Raw genomic sequence first — 19,018 nt, 5'->3', positions numbered from 1 at the left:
CAGAGAAATCAAGCATATGACCCCAAAAATCTAGTATGTTACTGGAACTGGCAGATGTAAATATGTGAACAAAAAACTAATCAGTGGCCTGTTTTAGGCATTAATCGAGTAACATGATATAGTTAAATACACATATGGTTCTGCTGTTAAATGATATCGGCGGATTTAGTAAAACCACATTTTGCTTTCCTTAAACAATTATACAAAACGACGGGCTCGCCAACTGTTGCGCAAAAATAAATACACAAATAAAATAAAAGATCCGTACTACGTGGCGCTAAGTAGCGTATGCTGATGGAAACTTAAACCGCCAAATAGTACATACCACAGTGTGACATTGGACTGTTGGATATACTAAACAGTAAATATTCAGCTGAGAGGGGTAAAAAATAAAATCAATCCACTGTTGACGTTTGTGGGTGACCAAAAACGATAAAAATACATGTTGTAGATCTTGTTAATATAAGGAGCAGAACATTCCATATAATGAGTTATCACAACTTAGTTATTAGACTGGTCACTATATTTACAATATAAAAAATTCATAAAATATTGATATATGATGGAGCAGATGCCCATCCTTTTCGACTTTTGATTTGCTTACTACGTCGTGTCAGTTGACTCATTTGACTCTCGCAGGTGGAAGCGTTCGTCGGAGCAACAGGTAAATAAGTATAGGTATTGCGTTACTTGTCTACTAACTTATTAAAATACACGCCCCTGGTGAATTAATTTCATCCATTCAGTAATATACTTGGTTCCTTCCTTCTTGCTATATAAATGTCGAGTTCAACTATGTTCGGAAAATGCCCCTTATAGGTTGCGTCGAAAATGTTCAGGTTCTTCTCAGTGTTTGAAAGGTTATACTTGAAAGTTTTCAAGTAAAAACGCAGTGATGTATCATCACTCGTGTATGTATGTTTTTTGTAACGCGTCATTTCTTCCCGTTTGGCATATGATCTTTTTTATTGTCGAAAGTAATAACTTTACAAATTGAAAATGTAATTTCAATATAAACGCGTCCCCGTGTAGGCATTCACAGAATAGAAATTAAGTTGGATAAGTACAATCGTTACTTAGCGAAAGTGTATTCGGTGTCGGCGGGGTTTTCGGTGCTTGCTATTGCGGTAATGAAAACGACGAATCATAAGCGAGGTGTAGGTAGTAGGCAATGAAATTCACGTTCGTAATTTAAAGATTGCTGCTGCAATATTTTGTTCTATAAGACTGTAATTTGGCCACATCATTGGCATTTTAGGCAAAATTAGGAAATAAATACACCTAGGTTGCCGGTATTGCCGTGATGAATAACTCTATCTCAGACTACGCTACACGTCAATCAGTTATGGCAAACGTGTTTTCTTCTTAACATTCATAGGTTGTATTTCCTGCCGAAAAAAATGTGCCCACTCAGCAATACTCATTGATTCTGCTGATTGGCTATACGACCAATGTCGTTGAATTTCTAATATCAGCACACACTCGCACAGTGTAAGAGTCGGCTACACTGTAGCCAAAGAATTCGCATCTTTTCCAACGGAACAATGATATTGCCATCACCTAACTCGCCATTAACTTAACGAAATTCACAATAATGAATTAGTTAGCAAAAAGGGAGACAACTCACCGAAAGGCAGAAGCGCTGCGTCTTCGACAAAGGCAGAACCGCTGCGTCTTCGACAGTTACACAAACAAAAGGCACAGAATTTGGCTTTCTGAATGAAATTATTTTCTCAAGCTTGTAGGACACACACACACACACACACACACACACACACACGTGGGATGGGGGACAGCAAGTTAACTTATGTTTAGGCCAAGATGTGCTGTAAGGATAGCTCCCATTTGCACAGCTCAGAAAAACTGGTGGTGGTGGTGGTGGTGGTGGAGGTGGAGGGGGGAGGAGGATACAGATGGCACGGGCTGTGTGGCAGCCATTGAAATTTCTCATGTTGTGCTTTGCTGCTCGCTGCGCTACTAGGTGGTCCACCTTGTTTTTGGCAACAATTTGTCAGTGGCCATTCATTTAGGTTGACAGCTGTTTGGATGCCACACTTATGTAAATAGCTGTGCAGCATTTGCAGCAGACCTGGTATAAAACATGGTTGTTTTCAAAGGCGGCTGGAACTCTGATAGTGTAGGATAAGCCTGTGACGGGAATGGAGTAGGAGGTGCTGGGTGGGTGGATGGATAGGCATCTGAATTTTTCACAAGGGCATGATCCATGTCGCAAAGGACGGGGGGGGGGGGGGGGAAGAGAGTGGCATGGGAGGGGATGGAAGTATTTTGGGTAAGATATCCCTCATTTCAGGGTATAATGATAGATAATCAAAGTCCTGACAAAGGATGATGATCAGTTGTTTCAGTCCTGGGAGGTATTGGGTGACAAGGGGGGCACTTCTTTGTGGTTGGTTCTTGGTATGGATGTGAGGATCAGGTGTGTGTAGGGATATAGCAAGGGATTTCTGTTTTTGTATTAGGTACATGCCAGGGTAGCCGAGAGCACTAATGCACTGCTTCCTGGACTCGGGTAGGCACGCCAGCCCCGGATCAAATCCACCCGTCAGATTAATGATGAGGGCCACTATGCTGTCCAGCCTGGACATGGTTTTTTGGCGGTTTTCCACATTGCAATAGGTGAATACTGTGCTCGTTCCCATGTTCTGCCTAAGTTACACGACTCGCAGACATTTGAAAACGTTCGCACTACTTCATGGCTTACACTAGAGGCAGACAGCTGGGGTACACTTATTCCCAGGGGAGGGGGGTTTGGGGTGGCGGCAGGAATGGCATACGGTTTCCCTGTACCACTATCATTGCCAAATCAGTAATAATACAGCCGACCCTCTATCATTCAGGTCTACGGCCCAAAGGAAAGGAAAGGAAAGGAAAGTATCTGCTTGGATATTAGGTCTTGGAGGTAGTGCTTGTCTGCAAAGGCCTTTGTGAGGCCTTCGGCATACTGGGCGAGGGAATTCTCATTACTGAAGATGGGTCTGCCACTGATGACCAGGCAGTATGGGAAGGATATTTTGGTGTGGAAGCGGTGGCAGCTATCAAAGTGCAAGTACTGTTGGTGATTGGTGGGTTTCATGTTGACCGAGGTGTGGACGGAGCTACCCGAGAGGAGGAGATCGACATCTAGGAAGGCGGCATAATGATGATTGGAGGAGGACCAGATCAAGTGGATGGGAGACAAGGTGCTGAGATTGTGGAGGAATGAGGATAAGGTGTCCTGATTAGAAAGATGTCATCAACAAACCTGAACCAAAACATGGTTTTAGGTAGCAGGAGATCTCAGGTTCGAGTCCCGGTCGGGGTGCACATTTTCAGCTGTCCCCATCGAGGTATATGAACGACACCTCTCTGCAGCTGAGGGTTTCAATTAATTATAATTTATCTCTTCAGAAAATAAAGGAAAACATTCACACAAGGCTCTACATATAACTGTGTTCTCAAGGCGCCCCAGCCATACTGCAACTATTTTATAGAACAAAAGTGTCAATGCGAAGTGGTGCAGGGAAGGGGTAGGGAGAGCAGAGTATGTGGGGGGGGGGGGGGGGGGGGAAGGGAAGGGAGTGTGCTCTTTGCTGGAGAGTGTAGGGACTAGATGGCAGGACAAGTTTGCCAAGAGAAAAGATGTATGGGTATGCCAGTAGAGTGCAGTGCTCAATAAGAATGAAGAAATGTGAGTTGTGAGGGGGGGGGGGGGGACATTTGGGTGGCAGATGTGTAAACAATAGATTGCTGGAATAATTTTGGGAGCAGAGAATATGTTATAAGGAATAACTTCTATCTGCAGAGTTCAGGAAAGCTGATGGTAGAGGGGAGGATCCAAATAGTGTGGATTGTGAAGCAATCGTTGATATCCAGCACATTATGTACAGCTGCATTTTGTGACACAGGGTGCTCCACTTTGCTCTTGACCACAGTTTGGTGGTGGCCATTCACCTGGCAGACAGCTTGGTAGCCATACCAACAAAAAAAGCAATGTAATGATTTTAGTAGTTAGTATATGACACACTGCTCTCACAGGTGGCCTGGATAAAACTGTGACAGGACTAGAATAGGAAGTGCTGGACAGGCCTTGACCTGGGTCTACCACAGGAATATGATTCCTGTGGCAAGGGGCAGGGTTTGGGAGTGATGTAGGGATGGACTAGGATGTTGGGAGGTTGGGTAGGTGTCAGAACACCACTTTAGGAGGGCTGAGAAGGATCTCGGGTAGGATGTCCCTCATTTCAGGACATGAAGATAGATAATCAAAGCCCGGACGAAGCATGTGGTCCAGTTGTTCCAGTGTAGTGTGGTATTAGGCAACTAAGTATATGCTCCTTTTCAGCTAGCTCTCGAGGATAGTGGGGAAAATTGGGGGAGCGTGGGGATACGGCACAGGGTGGTCCACTTTGCTCTTGAGCACAGATTGGTGGTGGCCTTTCACCTGGTGGACAGCTCCTTGGTCGCCATACCAACATAAAAAGCAGTGCAATAATTTTAGTAGAGCTAACATATGACTTACTGCTGTCAACGGTGGCCTTGCCTCTGGCGGGTAGGATAAAACTGTGACAGGACTGGAATGGGAAGTGCTGGACATGACTTCACCTGGGTTTTCCACAGGAATATGATTCCTGTGGCAAAGGGCTGGGATTGGGAGTGATGTAGGGATGGATTAGGATGTTTTGGAGGTTGGGTGGGTGCCGGAACACTACTTCAGGAGTGGTGAGAAGGATCTAGGGTAGGATGACCCTCATTTCAGGACGTGATGGTAGATAATCAAAGCCCGGGCGAAGCATGCGGTCCATTTCCAGTCTAGTGTGGTAATGGGTAACTGAAGATTTGCTCCTTTTTAGCTAGTTGTCAAGGATGGTGGGAGGTTTTGGAGAGCATGGGGATTTGGCACAGGAAATCTGTGTGCAGACTGGATGTGGGGGTTAGTGCCTTTCTGTGAAGACTTTTAGCTAACAGGGTGAGGGAGTTCTTGTCACTCCAGACACGCCATACCCAGATGGACGGGCTGTATGGGAGAGATTTATCACGTGGATGAGGTGGCAGCTGTCGATGTGCAGGTAGTGTTGGTGATTGGTGGGTTTAAGAGGGACAGGGATGTGGATGGAGCCATGAGAAAGGTGGTGGTCAACAGTCAGGAAGGTGGCATGATGCGTTTCGGACGACCAGGTTAAGTGGATGGGAGAGGAGGTGTTGATGATAAGGTGTCCTGGCGCCGAGTCCAACTCGTGTAGATACTGTCAATGAACCTGAATGAGACCTGATGTTTGGAGTTTTGGGAGGCTATTGAAGATTTCTTGTAAATGATCAATAAACAGGTTGGCATGTGAGGGTGCCGTGTTGATGTCTGTGGCTGTGCTGTGGATTTGTTTGTTGCTACACCACAAAGATGACGTGCTACAGATGTGAAATTTAACCGACAGGAAGAAGATGCTGTGATATGCAAATGATTAGCTTTTCAGAGCATTCAAACAAGGTTGGCGCCGGTGGCGACACCTACAACGTGCTGATGCTGACATGCGGAAAGTTTCCAACCGATTTCTCATACACAAACAACAGTTGACCGGCGTTGCCTGGTGAAACATTGTTGTGATGTCTCGTGTAAGGAGGAGAAATGCGTACCATCACGTTTCCGACTTTAATAAAGGTCGGATTGTAGCCTATCGTGATTGCGCTTTATCGTATCGTGACATTGCTGCTCACGTTGGTCGAGATTCAATGACTGTTAGCAGAATATGGAATCGGTGGATTCAGGAGGGTTCGACGACGTTTGCAGCAGCACGGACTATCACCTCGGAGACCATAACTGCGGTTACCCTTGACGCTGCATCACAGTCAGGTGCGCCTGTGATGGTGTATTCAATGATGAACCTGGGTGCACAAATGGTAAAACGTCATTTTTTCGGATTAATCCAGGTTCTGTTTACAGCATCATGATGGTCGCATCTGTGTTTGGCGACATCCTGGTGAACGCACACTGGAAGCGTGTATTCGTCATCGTCATACTGGCGTATCACCCAGCGTGATGGTATGGGCTGCCATTGGTTGCACGTCTCTGTCACCTCTTGTTCGCATTGACGGCACTTTGAACAGTGGACGTTACATTTCAGATGTGTTACGACTCGTGGCTCTACCCTTCATTTGATCCTTGCGAAACCCTAAATTTCAGCAGGAAAATGCATGACCGCGTGTTGCAGGTCCTGTACGGGCCTTTCTGGATACAGAAAATGTTCGACTGCTGCCCTGGCCAGCACTTTCTCCAGATCTCTCACCAATTGAAAATGTCTGGTCAATGGTGGCCGAGCAACTGGCTCGTTACAATACTCCAGTCACTACTCTCAATGAACTGTGGTATCGTGTTGAAGCTCCATGGGCAGCTGTACCTGTTCACACAATCCAAGCTCTGTTTGACTCAGTGCCCAGGTGTATCAAGGCCGTTATTACAGCCAGAGGTGGTAGTTCTGCGTACTGATGTCTCATGACCTATGAACCCAAATTGCATGAAAATGTAATCACATGTCAGTTCTTGTATAATATATTTGTCCAATGAATACCCATTTATCATCTGCATTTCTTCTTGGTGTAGCAATTTTAATGGCCAGTAGTGTATATGTTCTCATCAAAGGAAAGGTAGTTGTGTGTTAGGATAAAGTTAATAAGTTGCATGAGGATTGAGACAAGCTGTTTGAAAGCTGAAGGACGTTGGGAGAGGTAGTGTTCAAAAGTGTCAAGACCATGGGCATGAGGTATGGTGGGTTATCGGGAAGTGGCATCGACAGTGACAAATAGTTTTGTATTGGGTATGACTACTGACCTAATCTCCACCAGGATGAATAGTCACCACTGTACTGTGGCCAAAAGTGAAGTGGAACACACTGCAGCGCAACGTGCAGCAGAACGTAACAGGCATGATTTTAATGGCTGCTTGTCAAACTTAGCTATTTGGACCCTCCCCTCCACTACTAGCTTTTCTGGACCACACAGATGGAATTATGCTTCAACGGGTTCTCCACTCCTGAAATTATTCCAGCCTCAACCTACAGTAACACACTATCCCTACACCCTCCACCTAGCAGATCTTGATCCCACTGTACTTTCACCTTCTTCCGCTCCCTTTCCCTTTCTTTTTTTTCTTCTCCTCTCATTCCTCCACTTTGGCGTTTCAGGTTCCTCTTTTTTTCTTCCTCCCTGTGCACTCCTGACGGCCGCCCCACATGTCTGATGAGTAACAGGTGACTGGGAAACGCTTAACTCCCAGGCCGGAGTCGACAGGTAGGGTTTGCACTTTCCCCCTGGTACAGGCGAGGCCCAGGGAGGGGTGACTGCCTTGGCTGCTAACTTCCCAAATTGCCGATTGGTCCCTCTGTCAGCTGTTTGGGAGGCCCAAGTTGGAAGGAGTGCGCCATTGAAGACACCGGCAGTCATGGGGGATTTTCTTACAATGAGCCAATCATCTTCACAGTCAGCATCTATGAAACGTAAACGGAGTGAGGCTAGCAGTTCAAAGACCCTCCCAGTTGCACCATTGTTTCATGTATTGAAGACAGTCCTTTGCAACAATAAATCCATTTGTTATTCAGGAGGGTGTTGAAGCCATTGTGAAATCCAGCTCACATTTACGGAATGGAACTTTGCTTGTGGAGACTACTTCTGATTCTCAGGCACAACAACTGCTTGCCACCTCATTTCTCCATGGCTGTCCTGTTCGTGTCGAGGCTCATAAAACTCTGAATTCTTCCCGTGGTGTTATTTACACTAGGCTGCTTGACGGCCTAACTGAGGCCGAAATCCAATCTTACCTTTCTGACTAGGGTCTCATTGCCATCCATCGGGTGATGAAAGAGGTAGATTCCTCCTTAGTGCCCACCCGCACTCCTTTTCTCACCTTTGATAGATTGGTGCTACTTTCCAAGATCAGAGCAGGCTATGAAATTATCACAGTCTGGTCGTACATTCAGAACCTGATGTGCTGCCACCAGTGTATTCATTTCAACCTCACTAGAAAGTCTCATCGACATCCAGCCAAACGTCTAACCTGTGGTAGGGGTGCGCATGAGGGCAATTGTCTGCCGCCTCCTCCCCGCTGTATCAGCTGCAGTGGCGGCCATTCCACCACCTCTCGGGACTGTCCTGTATATCTTGATGAGCAGGCTGTTCAGGAGATTCGGGGAAAGGAAAAACTGCTTTACCAGTCACTCGCAAGTTGCCCATCATCTTTCTGAAACCTTCTCGAGTGACCATTTCCTGTGTGCTGTCTGTCTGCTGACGCATATCCCACTTGTGTGCACATCCAAATGTCAGCTTAATAAGGCTGACTGGCGGCTTTACTCCTCCCTGGCAACCTTCGAAGGACAAGATTTCCCCAGTTGCGATGATCAGTTGGAATATATCACAAACAGTATCATTACTGCTGCAGAATGTTCCATACCTCACACTTACTCTTTACCAGGCTATGTCTCAGTCCCTTGGTGGACTGAGGCATGCCGTGATATAATTTGCGTGCGAAGATGTGCTCTTCACATTTCTAATCATCATCCTATGATGGCAAACTGCATTCATTATAAACAGCTGGGTGCAAAGTGTGGTCGCGTTCTTCAGGATAGCAAAAAAGCTAGCTGGATTTCATTCACTAGTTCTTTTAACAGTTTCCCCCTTCCTCTGTCGTGTGGACCAACCTCTGACGGCTCTATGGACCAAGGTCCGTTCTCCAATTTCTGGCCTGACAGTAGCAGACAATGTCATTGTGCACACTATGGCTATCTACACTACCTTGGGCCGCCATTTTGCGGAAATTTCGAGCTCTTCCCATTATCACCATGCCTTCCTCCATTGGAAACGAGCGGAGGAAACTCAGGCGATACCCTTGTCTTCTCAGTATCGTGACTGCCACAATGCCGTCTTTATTATGAGGGAGCTAGATCATGCTCTCAGTTCGTCCCAGTCCTCCGCCCTTAGGGCCAGACACTGACCACATGGAGATGTTGCAGCACTTTCCTCTTGCAGGCAAGCACTTTCTGCTTAATACATACAACCGCATCTGGGTGGAGGGCACATTTCCCAGACATTGGTGTGAAGCCACCATCATACCCATACCTAAGCCCGGTGAGGACAAACGCCTTCCTTCTAGATACTGCTCCATCTTTCTCACCAACTGTGTTTGCAAGGTGATGGAATGTATGATTTAGCCCAGCTGGTGTGGAGGCTCGAGTCTTGCAATTTGCTAACCACTGCATAGTGTGGATTTAGAGTGCACCATTCTACAGTTCACAATCTCATCACTTTGTCCACCCATGTCATGAATGGTTTTCTGCGGAAATCCCGAATGGTGGCCATATCTTTAGATTTGGAGAAGCCCTAAGACACCTGCTGGAGGACTGGTATCCTCCGTACTCTTTCCACGTGGGGCTCCTGTGGCTGCCTGCCCTGTTTGCTTTAAGAATGTTTAAAAGACCAAGTTTTAAGGTGCATGGGGGTTCTGCCTTGTCGGACACCTTTATCCAGGAATGTGGTGTGCCTCTTTGCTATCACCACTACCCTTTAATGGCCTATCTCCCACCAGGCATCTCTGGCTCCCTTTTCGTTGATGATTTTGCCATCTACTGCAGTTGTCCATGGACATGTCTTATTCAGCGATATCTTGATTGTCTTTACTCCTGGAGCATCGACAGTGGCTTTCAATTTTCCACTGACAACAGTCTGTATGAATTTTTGAGGGCGCAGTTGGTTTTGTCCACCATTGTTATGTCTTGAGCATGTTGCTCTTCCGTTCGTTGATCCTACGAAACTCCTGGGGCTCATGCTTGATAGGAAACTCTCTTGGTCCTCCCATGTGTCTTACCTGGCAGCTCACTGTATGTGGTCTCTCAGTGCCATACATGTCCTCGATGGAACTTTCTGGGGTGCAGATCGAACCACCCTCCTCTGTTTGTACCGGTCCCTTGTTTGTTCGAAACTCGACTATGGGTGCATTGTTAATGCGTCTGCTCGTCTGTCCCTCTTACACAGTCTCAACACTATCCACCATCGTGGCATCCGGTCGGACACTGGCGCCTTTTACACTAACCCGGTTGAGAGCTTGAATGCTGAAGCTGCTGAATTACCACTGCCCTACTGCCGTGACTTTCTCCTCAGCTGACATGCCTGCCGTATGTCTTCCATGTGTGGCCACCCATCCTATGCCTCCTCCTTCAATGATTCCTTTGATTGCCCCAGTATGGGTCGCGTCCCTCTTCTCTGTTACCTCTTAGAGTCCACTTTTGGCACTTGTTCCAGCGGTTTAACTTCCCACTACTTCAACTTTACTGGTGGGTGTAAATCCCTCACCACCTAGGGTTGATGAAGTGATACGTGTTAAGCTTGGTCTTCATTTTCTTAATGAGGACACTACTCCAGCATCGCTCTATTGTGTTCAGTTTCATGACCTTCTCATGGAACTTCGTGATAGTACCTTTGTGTACACTGACAGCTCTCGTACTGACTGTAGCGTCAGATGTGCCTTCATCATTGGCACCCACTTCTTTTGATATCGGCTTCCAGCGCACTGCTCAGTATTTACAGCCAAGCTCGTCGCCACGTATTAGGCCTCGGAGTATCTCCAGCGACACAGCCGTTTCAGTTGTGTCCTCTGCTCCCTCTCTCTCAGCATCCTTTAAAGTCCATGTGCGCTGTACACCAACCACTGCTTCGTGCAGTGGGTCCAGGAAAACTGTCACTTGCTCACTCTTGATGGAGCCACTGTGATGTTTGTGTGGGTTCCTGGCAATGTCAGGCTGCCAGGAAACTAGGCTGCTGATGCTTCTGCCTAGGCTGCTGTACTCGTACTTCAGCCCACTAGTTCCTATATTCACTCGAGTGATCTGTGTGTTGCTGTCTGTCAGGAGGTGGTGTCCCTTTGGCATCACCATTGGTCCTCCCTTCACGGGAACAAGCTCCGGCTTATTAAGCCTCTCCCACTGTTTATGTCCCTGCTTGGGTTTGCCTTCTGAGTTATCGGTTGTTTTAGCAATTGATACGCAGGCTGTCGACCACACTTTACTTTTATCCGTCAAAGCAGTATGATAAAGGCCATTTAATTTTTAGTTTTGGACCTTCGGTTCTGTATGGTGTCTTTTGTATCCGTTTCTCCACATCCCTGTTTTTAGCTGTCTTCTCTTATGTCAGTAGGGATTGACATACAGTTGTTTTTTAACTCCTCTCTGTCTTCATGTTCTATAGTCTTGACTTGGGTGCACATCACCCCAGTTGTTTGTGTGTTCTAAAACAAAACAAACAGACAAACAAACAAACAATCCTTCTCCCACTCACGTCCACTCACCGTCTTTGTGCTCGCTCCCTGCAACGCACCCACCAGTCTTTTCCCCTCTCTGCTTCTCTCCTTTCCTGCTCGCGCCACCCTTCTGCACAGCCTCCTCCTGACGGTGTACCCGGGAGCCTTGTCCTGCGCCTTCTATTCCCTGCTCACGCAGTCGACAGCGCTCGTCTCCCCCCACCTGTACCCTGTTATCCCTTTCCCTTCCCCTCCACCTTCCCAACAGTCGCAGTGCGGGTAGATTGGATGAAGGTAGTGGTCACGTGGGTGCCTTCTTGTATGAATGTGTGTGGGCCTTCCTTTCATTTTGGAAGAAGGCACTGGCCAAATGCTTAACACTTACAGCACGGTGCCTGTATGCCATACGGGCGCGGCCGCCCCGACGTTGGCGACGGCGCCCGTATACCGTACGGGTGAGCCTTTATTTGGATCCGTAAGCGCATTTAGCAGGTGTCCGAAGCAGTTTCGTCAACTAATGTGGAGGTATTTCATTCTTCTTCTGCAGAAGGCAGGCACTTATCGTCTATCTCATCCTGGGAGCTGTTGTGAGCACTGCAAAGTCGAAGTTACCTTCAGTTCATTCACAGGTGTTTACGATCGTGAAAATATTGTGCAGCGAGTTGACGGAGGCAGAGATCTTATATATTCCTTGTGGAGATGCAGGATCTGAAATTGATGATTCTGACAAAGAGGATTCGTAATCTCCAGACGAAAATCACTGAGCACAAAGAGCAAGATTGGTCGGAACTAGACAATCAGCCATTACCTCCGGATTTCTGGGAAGTAGTCGGCATAGCATCGCATTTTTCAGATGCCAGTGAGGAGCTTCAATATTTTAGTTATTTCTTTGATGACGACCTTATTTGGCTTATCAAAAGTGAAACGAATCGGTATGTTGGTAACGTTATTACGGCAATGAAACACAAAGGTAGCCTGAAAATAAACTGTTTTTGGCATAAGTGGTCTGCAGTAATATTGCAAGGGATTTACTGATCTCTCAGTATTATTTTGCATATGTGCATTGCCAAATTGCCGAAAATCAGTGGTTATTGGTCAACAGATCCATTTTCGCAGACAGGATTTGCGAGTAAATTGTTGAGTCGCAATCAATTTTTCGCTACATTGTCGATGTTACACTTGAATGATGACAATGCTACGTTCATTAGCAGAGGCGAAGAAGAGCACGACTCGCTTCACAAAGTGAGGCCTTTGTTTGATTTCTTTGTGAAAAAAAGCAAAATTAGTTTTCGTCCAGGTATGAATCTGACAATAGGTGAGACAATGTGTCCCCCTCGTGGTAGAACAAGCTTCAGAGCATACATGAAAAACAAACCCAGTAAATACGGAATAAAATTGTATGCTCTCTGCGGCTCATTAACTGGTTATATGCTAACCTGTGATGCATATATAGGTTCTGAAGGCAGAGTTGACTAGTGTACATATGCTTGCGAGAGTGGAAGCTGTCATCAAGGCTAAGTGTGGGCCAACATATTATTGAATTGCAACATTACTGATGGAGGGCACTACGAACTTGTAAATCATTTTCAGCCAGGTGTCCAGCCGGACACTTTTGATCAGAGAAGCTGAAACAGTTCTATTTGCTCATTATGTTAATGTTAAAGCACAGTTTATCAAACAATAGGAAGATTAGGTTGGCATATTGATAATTACAAAGGGGATGTATAGGTACTCACCACAAAGGTGATAGATTGAGTTGCAGGCATAATGGAAATACTGTCACAAACTGAGCTTTCATCAAGAGCCTTCTTTAGAAACAAAATGAAAACACGTAGACGACATTCACTCGAGCAGGCACGCATCACGTATGCGTGACCACTGCCTCCGACCGCTTAGGCCAGACAGCAACTGATGTGTTGAACGAAAGCTTTTGGGACGTAGAGAACATGTGGTCTCTGAAGTCAACTTCTAATGTTAGGGAACATTTTGTTAATGGTGATGACGTAAGGTATTGTGTCGATGTCACTGACTGGGAATGTGTACTGACATTGAAAAATACTCTGTATGTGGACGGTTGTCTCCAAAGTCTGCTTGGAAACGCACCGATCCATTTGTGAGTATCACCCCATTGCGACAGTGGTGACGTCCTAGTAAACAAACCAATTGATTCGCGAGAGTGACGACAATGATGCAAATGCAGTGGTTTATGTACACTGAAATGGCTGACGTGCCTTTGGTATGGGGGAAAATTGACGAGCTGCAGTGAGAGAGTATCGACAGTGTTTTCATAGGTGACGGGTTCCACATCACTAAACATTTAGATGTCTACAGTACAACAGGTAATTTCCGTGCAGGTACACACGGTACACGTCGGAGCCGAACAGTGTGTACTCCCAAAATGGAAGACGATATTCTGTGACGTGTAGAAGACACTTTATCTACAAGAACGTACCTTTCTGCATACATCATTGGTGCTGTACGTGGCCTTCTGCAGAATGTGTTACGTGACTAGAAGTTTCATCCTTTCCATCTTCAGGACATGACAGCACTAGCAGATGAAGATTTTCCTCAAGGCATGCTTTTCCCACAGCGGTTTTTACAGCAGATAGCCTCTCATCCCTTACTTCTGACCGAGGTGCTGCACACTGAGGAGTCTTTGTCTACTCGTGAAGGTCGTTCCAGTATGCAATGTTTGCACGTTTGGGCATATGTAAATCTACGAGGTACTCTATGCTTATCAACAGTGATTCGGTATTAATGTAGGGTCAGCAGTTTCGGCGAGAGGCTAATTGGTACAATGTGCCAGTCTGCCCCAACAGATGGAGATTTCACATCTCTGTGTACATGTTGCCAGAGCAGCTGGTGGATGTACGTCTGAATGTTAGACAAAGGATGCACTTCCAGAACGGTGGGGAAACAGTGCATTTCGGTACTACTGTGAGGAACCGTCAGAGCCACCTTCGGGAATTTGTGTATCGATCGAGGTGACCCATTAGTGTGGCCATCCAGATCATGTGTCCTCACTTGTCTGCATTTCTTTCTCTGGAGGCCTATAAAGCAGCCGATGTATGATACCGTTGTGGAAACTTGAGAAGCCCTCGTAGTTAGAATAGCTGTCACTGCTGGTACCTCAATGGACGTGCCTAAAATCGTTGAACAGACACAACACTCAGTGGTATGACAGTGTTTGCATGCCTAAGGGCCAGTGGTCACACATTCGATCAGATCCTGTGAGTGCCACTGTCGTAATTAGCGAGCTAAACTACCTCCTGTGTAAATCGTCCCTAGAATGAGAAATTGCCATCAGGAGCTGAGTGTACTGTAGCTAAATGTATTTGTTTTGATGTCCTCTACAACCTGTATTAATTTGAATGAACAGTATTGCAACACCCTGTACATTGTAGTTCAGTGTTACTACAATGCTTCGGTGTACAAAGCCAGAAACAAAGAAGTGATTTGTGCAGACACAGGGACTGGTCTTGTTTGACAGCAAAAAATAATTAAATATCTTAGCAATAAATGCACGGGTTAATCTGTCAAAAATTGAGACAACTGCTCCACTTCATGATGATGTCACAATAAGAAGCCACATGCATCACAATAATGGTAAATTTATCTTTCTTCGGACCTTCAGTAAAAGATATTTTTTATGTATTCAGATTGTATGTAATAAATTGATTAAAGTGTATTTTATAATATTAATTACCTCCTTGCTTTTATTTCCATTCTGTGAGTTTTAATTCACAATTTTAGTCTTTAACTATATTTTTGTGTATTTCAAGTTCTTTTTTTCTTGAATATTGTTTGTTACTAAGAGTCTAGAAAGCCAGCGTGTCAGCAAAGAGGGCCACTGGGATTGTCTTAAGAGAGACATAAAAACTAGCATATATGTGGTTTTTTTATATTGTTACTGCTAATAAGAAAACATTAGATCCTTTATGGAATATAAATGATTTAAAGAGTAACAGTTGAAGTGCTAGTTGTCAATAGGAAAAGTGCGTGAAAAAGTGCACACACACACACACACACACACACACACACACACACACACACACACCTGTGCGTGTGTGTGTGCGCGCGTGTGCGTGTGTGTGTGTGCGTGTGTGTGTGTGTGTGCGTGTGTGTGTGTGTGTGTGTGTGTGTGTGTGTGTGTGTGCGCCAGTGTAGGAGAACGTAGTCCCAACTGACTATGTAGTGGCAGTGTTGCAGTTCAGTTGGGTAAAAGGATTTTATTCGATGGAGTGTGGAGGAGGAAGAGAGAATGTTTGGGGAGGATGGGTGACAGCTGGAGAGACAGGCAGGTCGTCAGCGATGTGGGGGTGGGGCACTGTTGACCTGCTTCTAGTACAGAGGGCAGAAGACGTTGTGGACTGAGAGGGCGGGGGGGGGGGGGGGGGGGGGGGAGACAGAACAGAGGAAGGGGAAAGGGGAGGGTGTGGCAAGGGGGATGGGCATGGGCTGAGTGAATTTAGTGACACGGGGCAGTGTGGGCGTGGATGTGATGCAGGGATGTTAGGGCAATGAAGGATGTTTTGGGAGGACATCTCGTATCTATGTACTTCAGAGAAGCTGTCGCATGTACTTTACAGAAGCTGCTGTTGTGGGAACGGATCCATATGTCGTGGGTTATGAAGCAGCCATCTAAATCCACCGTGTTGAGCTCAGCAGTGTGTTCTGTCACTGTTTCTTCAACTCTACTGCTGGCCATTCTGAGGTTGACTAGTTGATGGGTTTCCCCATATAAAATGCTGAGTGGAAATTGCAGCAGAGCCAGTATATGACACGACTGCTTTCATGGGTGGCCGTCCTTCTAACAGAGTAGGATAAGTCTGTGATGGGTCGCCAGGGTTTCAAAAATGAGAATGCAGGAAGAATTTGCTCTGTGGGCTGTAGGGTGGGGATATTTGTTTGGACATTTACAATCGTTCCTCCACGGCCTCGACACCTTCCCTTCGGCCCCCTCCCCACAGAATATGGAAAGGAGAACATGCTGCCAACAGTCTATCCTATCCTCTCCCCTCCCCTCCTCCCTCCCTAATCCTGCTCTCCCAAAAGTGTTAATCTGCTGCCAACCTAACCAACACAATATTCTAGTCTGTGCTTATGTACCATATCCCTGTAAAAGATGCAGGTACAAGACCTGTCGGATACGGCGACTCGCCACATTATATTTCAGTCTCACCACGGGCTTTCCTATCAGAGGCAGGGTCACCGGAGGAGGCAGTTGTGTCATATATCAACTCTGCTGCAATTTCTGCGTGCCATTTTATACCGATCAACTACAAACCCCAAAAAACAGCCACTGCGAAAACTGTGGCCGAGGGTACAATGGAGCATCCGATGGCAGGATTCATTGCTGAGCATGACATGGTGGGTCTAAATAGCTGCCTTACACCCAACTCCACCATGTTCTTCCCCATGGTCTCCACCTCTCTGTCCACCATGCCATACCATTTTGTGGTGGACACAAATCCCCTGCATACAGCCAAAACGGGGCTCACAAACACTGCACTCCTACCCGTGTACCAACTGCTCTCCCTCCCAACTGTCAGCCACCCTTCCCAACTTTCCTCCCAGAGGGGGGGGGGGGGGGGGGGGGGGGGGGGGGAGAGAGAGAGAGAGAGAGAGAGAGAGTGAGTGAGTTTGGATGTATGTTTGTCTGTTTTCAAGGATAATCAAGGATTTGTCTGAAAAGTAAGCACAGTTCTCAATCTTGTTCATCTTACTCTTACTCCTTAAGTTATTTTCTACCACAAATTACATTACTATGAGTGGAAGCTACAGAGAAATGAGCTAGTACAAAAGAGTTTACCAGTGGAAAAAGTTTGAGGAACTGTTGCTGCAGGGTACCAATTTTGATGCAATGTTTCAGACTTCCATTTTTGTGCAGTGTTGAGCCATTATTTTTAATGAGTAATCTGTGATTGGGAACAGTGAATAATTTTGATTGCAGCAGCCGGATGCACTCACCGAGTCCGAGCCTTCTGTAACGACACTGTCCGGCCGGCTGTGTGACGCGACAGGAATGGCGCAGGGTATATGTGGACGGGACGAGCCGTTGCTGAAGTTCCGCCGCAACAGTGAAACGGCTGAGGGGAAAGTTGCAGCCGTTGTACAGAGAAATATTCACAGTCTTCCAGATGAAATTATGGTCAATATATTTTCCTCCTTGAGCTTTAATGACCTCATAGACACTGTAGAAAATGTTTGTGAGAGATGGAAGAGACTGGCGCACGATTCAGTACTCTGGCTCGACAAGGAGTATGTTGTCACTGGAATGTAAGCAGTAGTGATTTTTTTTCCTATTGTAGGTGGCTTAAGCCAGAATCCTGCATGTCCCCCCTCATTTTATTTTATTTCATTTTTTATTTTGATGACTAATCAACTGTTGGTTGTTTTGTGTTTGTATTTTAACTATGTTCCTTCTTGCATGTTTACTGCTGGGCATTGAAACTCCAACACCAGGAAGGATAGTAACTATTGAAATTTTTATTTCTGGTTACAAATTTAGAAAAATACATGGACACTATTTTTCTTCCAGTGTGATTTCCCTCATTTACATTAATAGACACCATCTAGGAAATGAAATGGTGGACATATTTAGCATGTGCTAAGTTAGAATAAATCTCCATGGACGGTTCTTCATTGTAGTATATGTTCCTTTCAGATTGTATTGACAATAAAGCTCGTATTAAAAAACAAAATGGTAACACATTTCGTGCACCACCCTGTAGGTGCATCGTCCTCAGTGACATTGCCGATGTTCAGTCCCACACCGTATTTGGTAGTGTTTTGGTGGCACGACCACTGTACCCGCTTCAACTCCCCAATCGCAGGATCCCAGGCAGTACTCAGCTGCAGTCCATCTTTCACAAGTTTGCTGACTAGCTCGCAACATTTGAAAATCTTGAACTGTGTTTCTAACTTCAGTTGAGTAAGTTAGACAAGTATTACATATTTCAATCTCAATGTATTGAAAATAAAATGAAATTTAGTGAAAAATTCATTTATTTTTGAGAGTATAAAAATGTAACAGATCAAAAGAATCCATCTGCTTTGTCACATAACCCCAGATTAAATTATATATAAGTATAATTATCAAGTAGCTGACTTGAATGTGGGCTGAAGCAATGAATTAAAATTTGTGTTACTGCTGGGATTCAAACCTGGGTCTCATGTCTACTAGGCAGATGCTCTAGCCTTTGCTCAACATGGGCACTGCAGCTACTGCAGTTACACAGGTTGACCTTGTAAGCCTCCCTCTTTGATATGAGTTCTGACTCCTGTCTCAGAGGAGGGAGACGTACACTATGTGATCAAAAGTATATGGAGAACCCCAGAATTAAACGTTTTTCATATTAGGCGCATTGTGCTGCCACCTATTGCCAGGTACTCCATATCAGCAACATCAGTAGTCATTAGAGGTAATGAGCAGAATGGAGCGTTCCGCGGAACTCACGGACTTCGAACATGCTCACATGATTGGATGTCACTTGTGTCACGTGTCTGTACATGAGATTTCCGCACTCCTAAACATCCCTGAGTCCACTGTTTCCGATGTGATAGTAAAGTGGAAATGTGAAGGGGCATGTACAGCACATAGAGTGAGAAATTGATTTCAAATTAAGGTAAAACTCCCCATACCACGGGAGCTAAAACTACGTGGGGCAACCTGCCGACAGAGTTGAGATGTCCTGCAACATGTAGCTTTTGGTCATCTGGTGGGGTGCTACCGTGTTGTGGTTC

The 19,018-nt window shown here is 45.7% G+C and overlaps 1 protein-coding gene across 1 annotated transcript in view; it reads left to right on the top strand.

Annotated features, from left to right (window-relative positions):
• Nucleotides 1–279: 279 nt before the first annotated feature.
• The window catches only part of LOC126293185 (uncharacterized), a 78,228-nt gene continuing 59,489 nt past the window's right edge, over nucleotides 280–19,018 (top strand). The window contains exons 1-2 of the mRNA XM_049986296.1: nucleotides 280–664; nucleotides 17,226–17,551. Of these exons, the coding sequence (XP_049842253.1) occupies nucleotides 17,298–17,551 (254 nt within the window). The 5' untranslated portion in view covers nucleotides 280–664; nucleotides 17,226–17,297. The remainder of the gene's footprint in view (nucleotides 665–17,225; nucleotides 17,552–19,018) is intronic.

This window comes from Schistocerca gregaria, chromosome 10 (genome assembly GCF_023897955.1).
Source record: "Schistocerca gregaria isolate iqSchGreg1 chromosome 10, iqSchGreg1.2, whole genome shotgun sequence".
NCBI lineage: Eukaryota > Metazoa > Arthropoda > Insecta > Orthoptera > Acrididae > Schistocerca > Schistocerca gregaria.
Note: the sequence above shows the minus strand (reverse complement) of the source record. Positions and strands in the feature narration are given on the sequence as shown.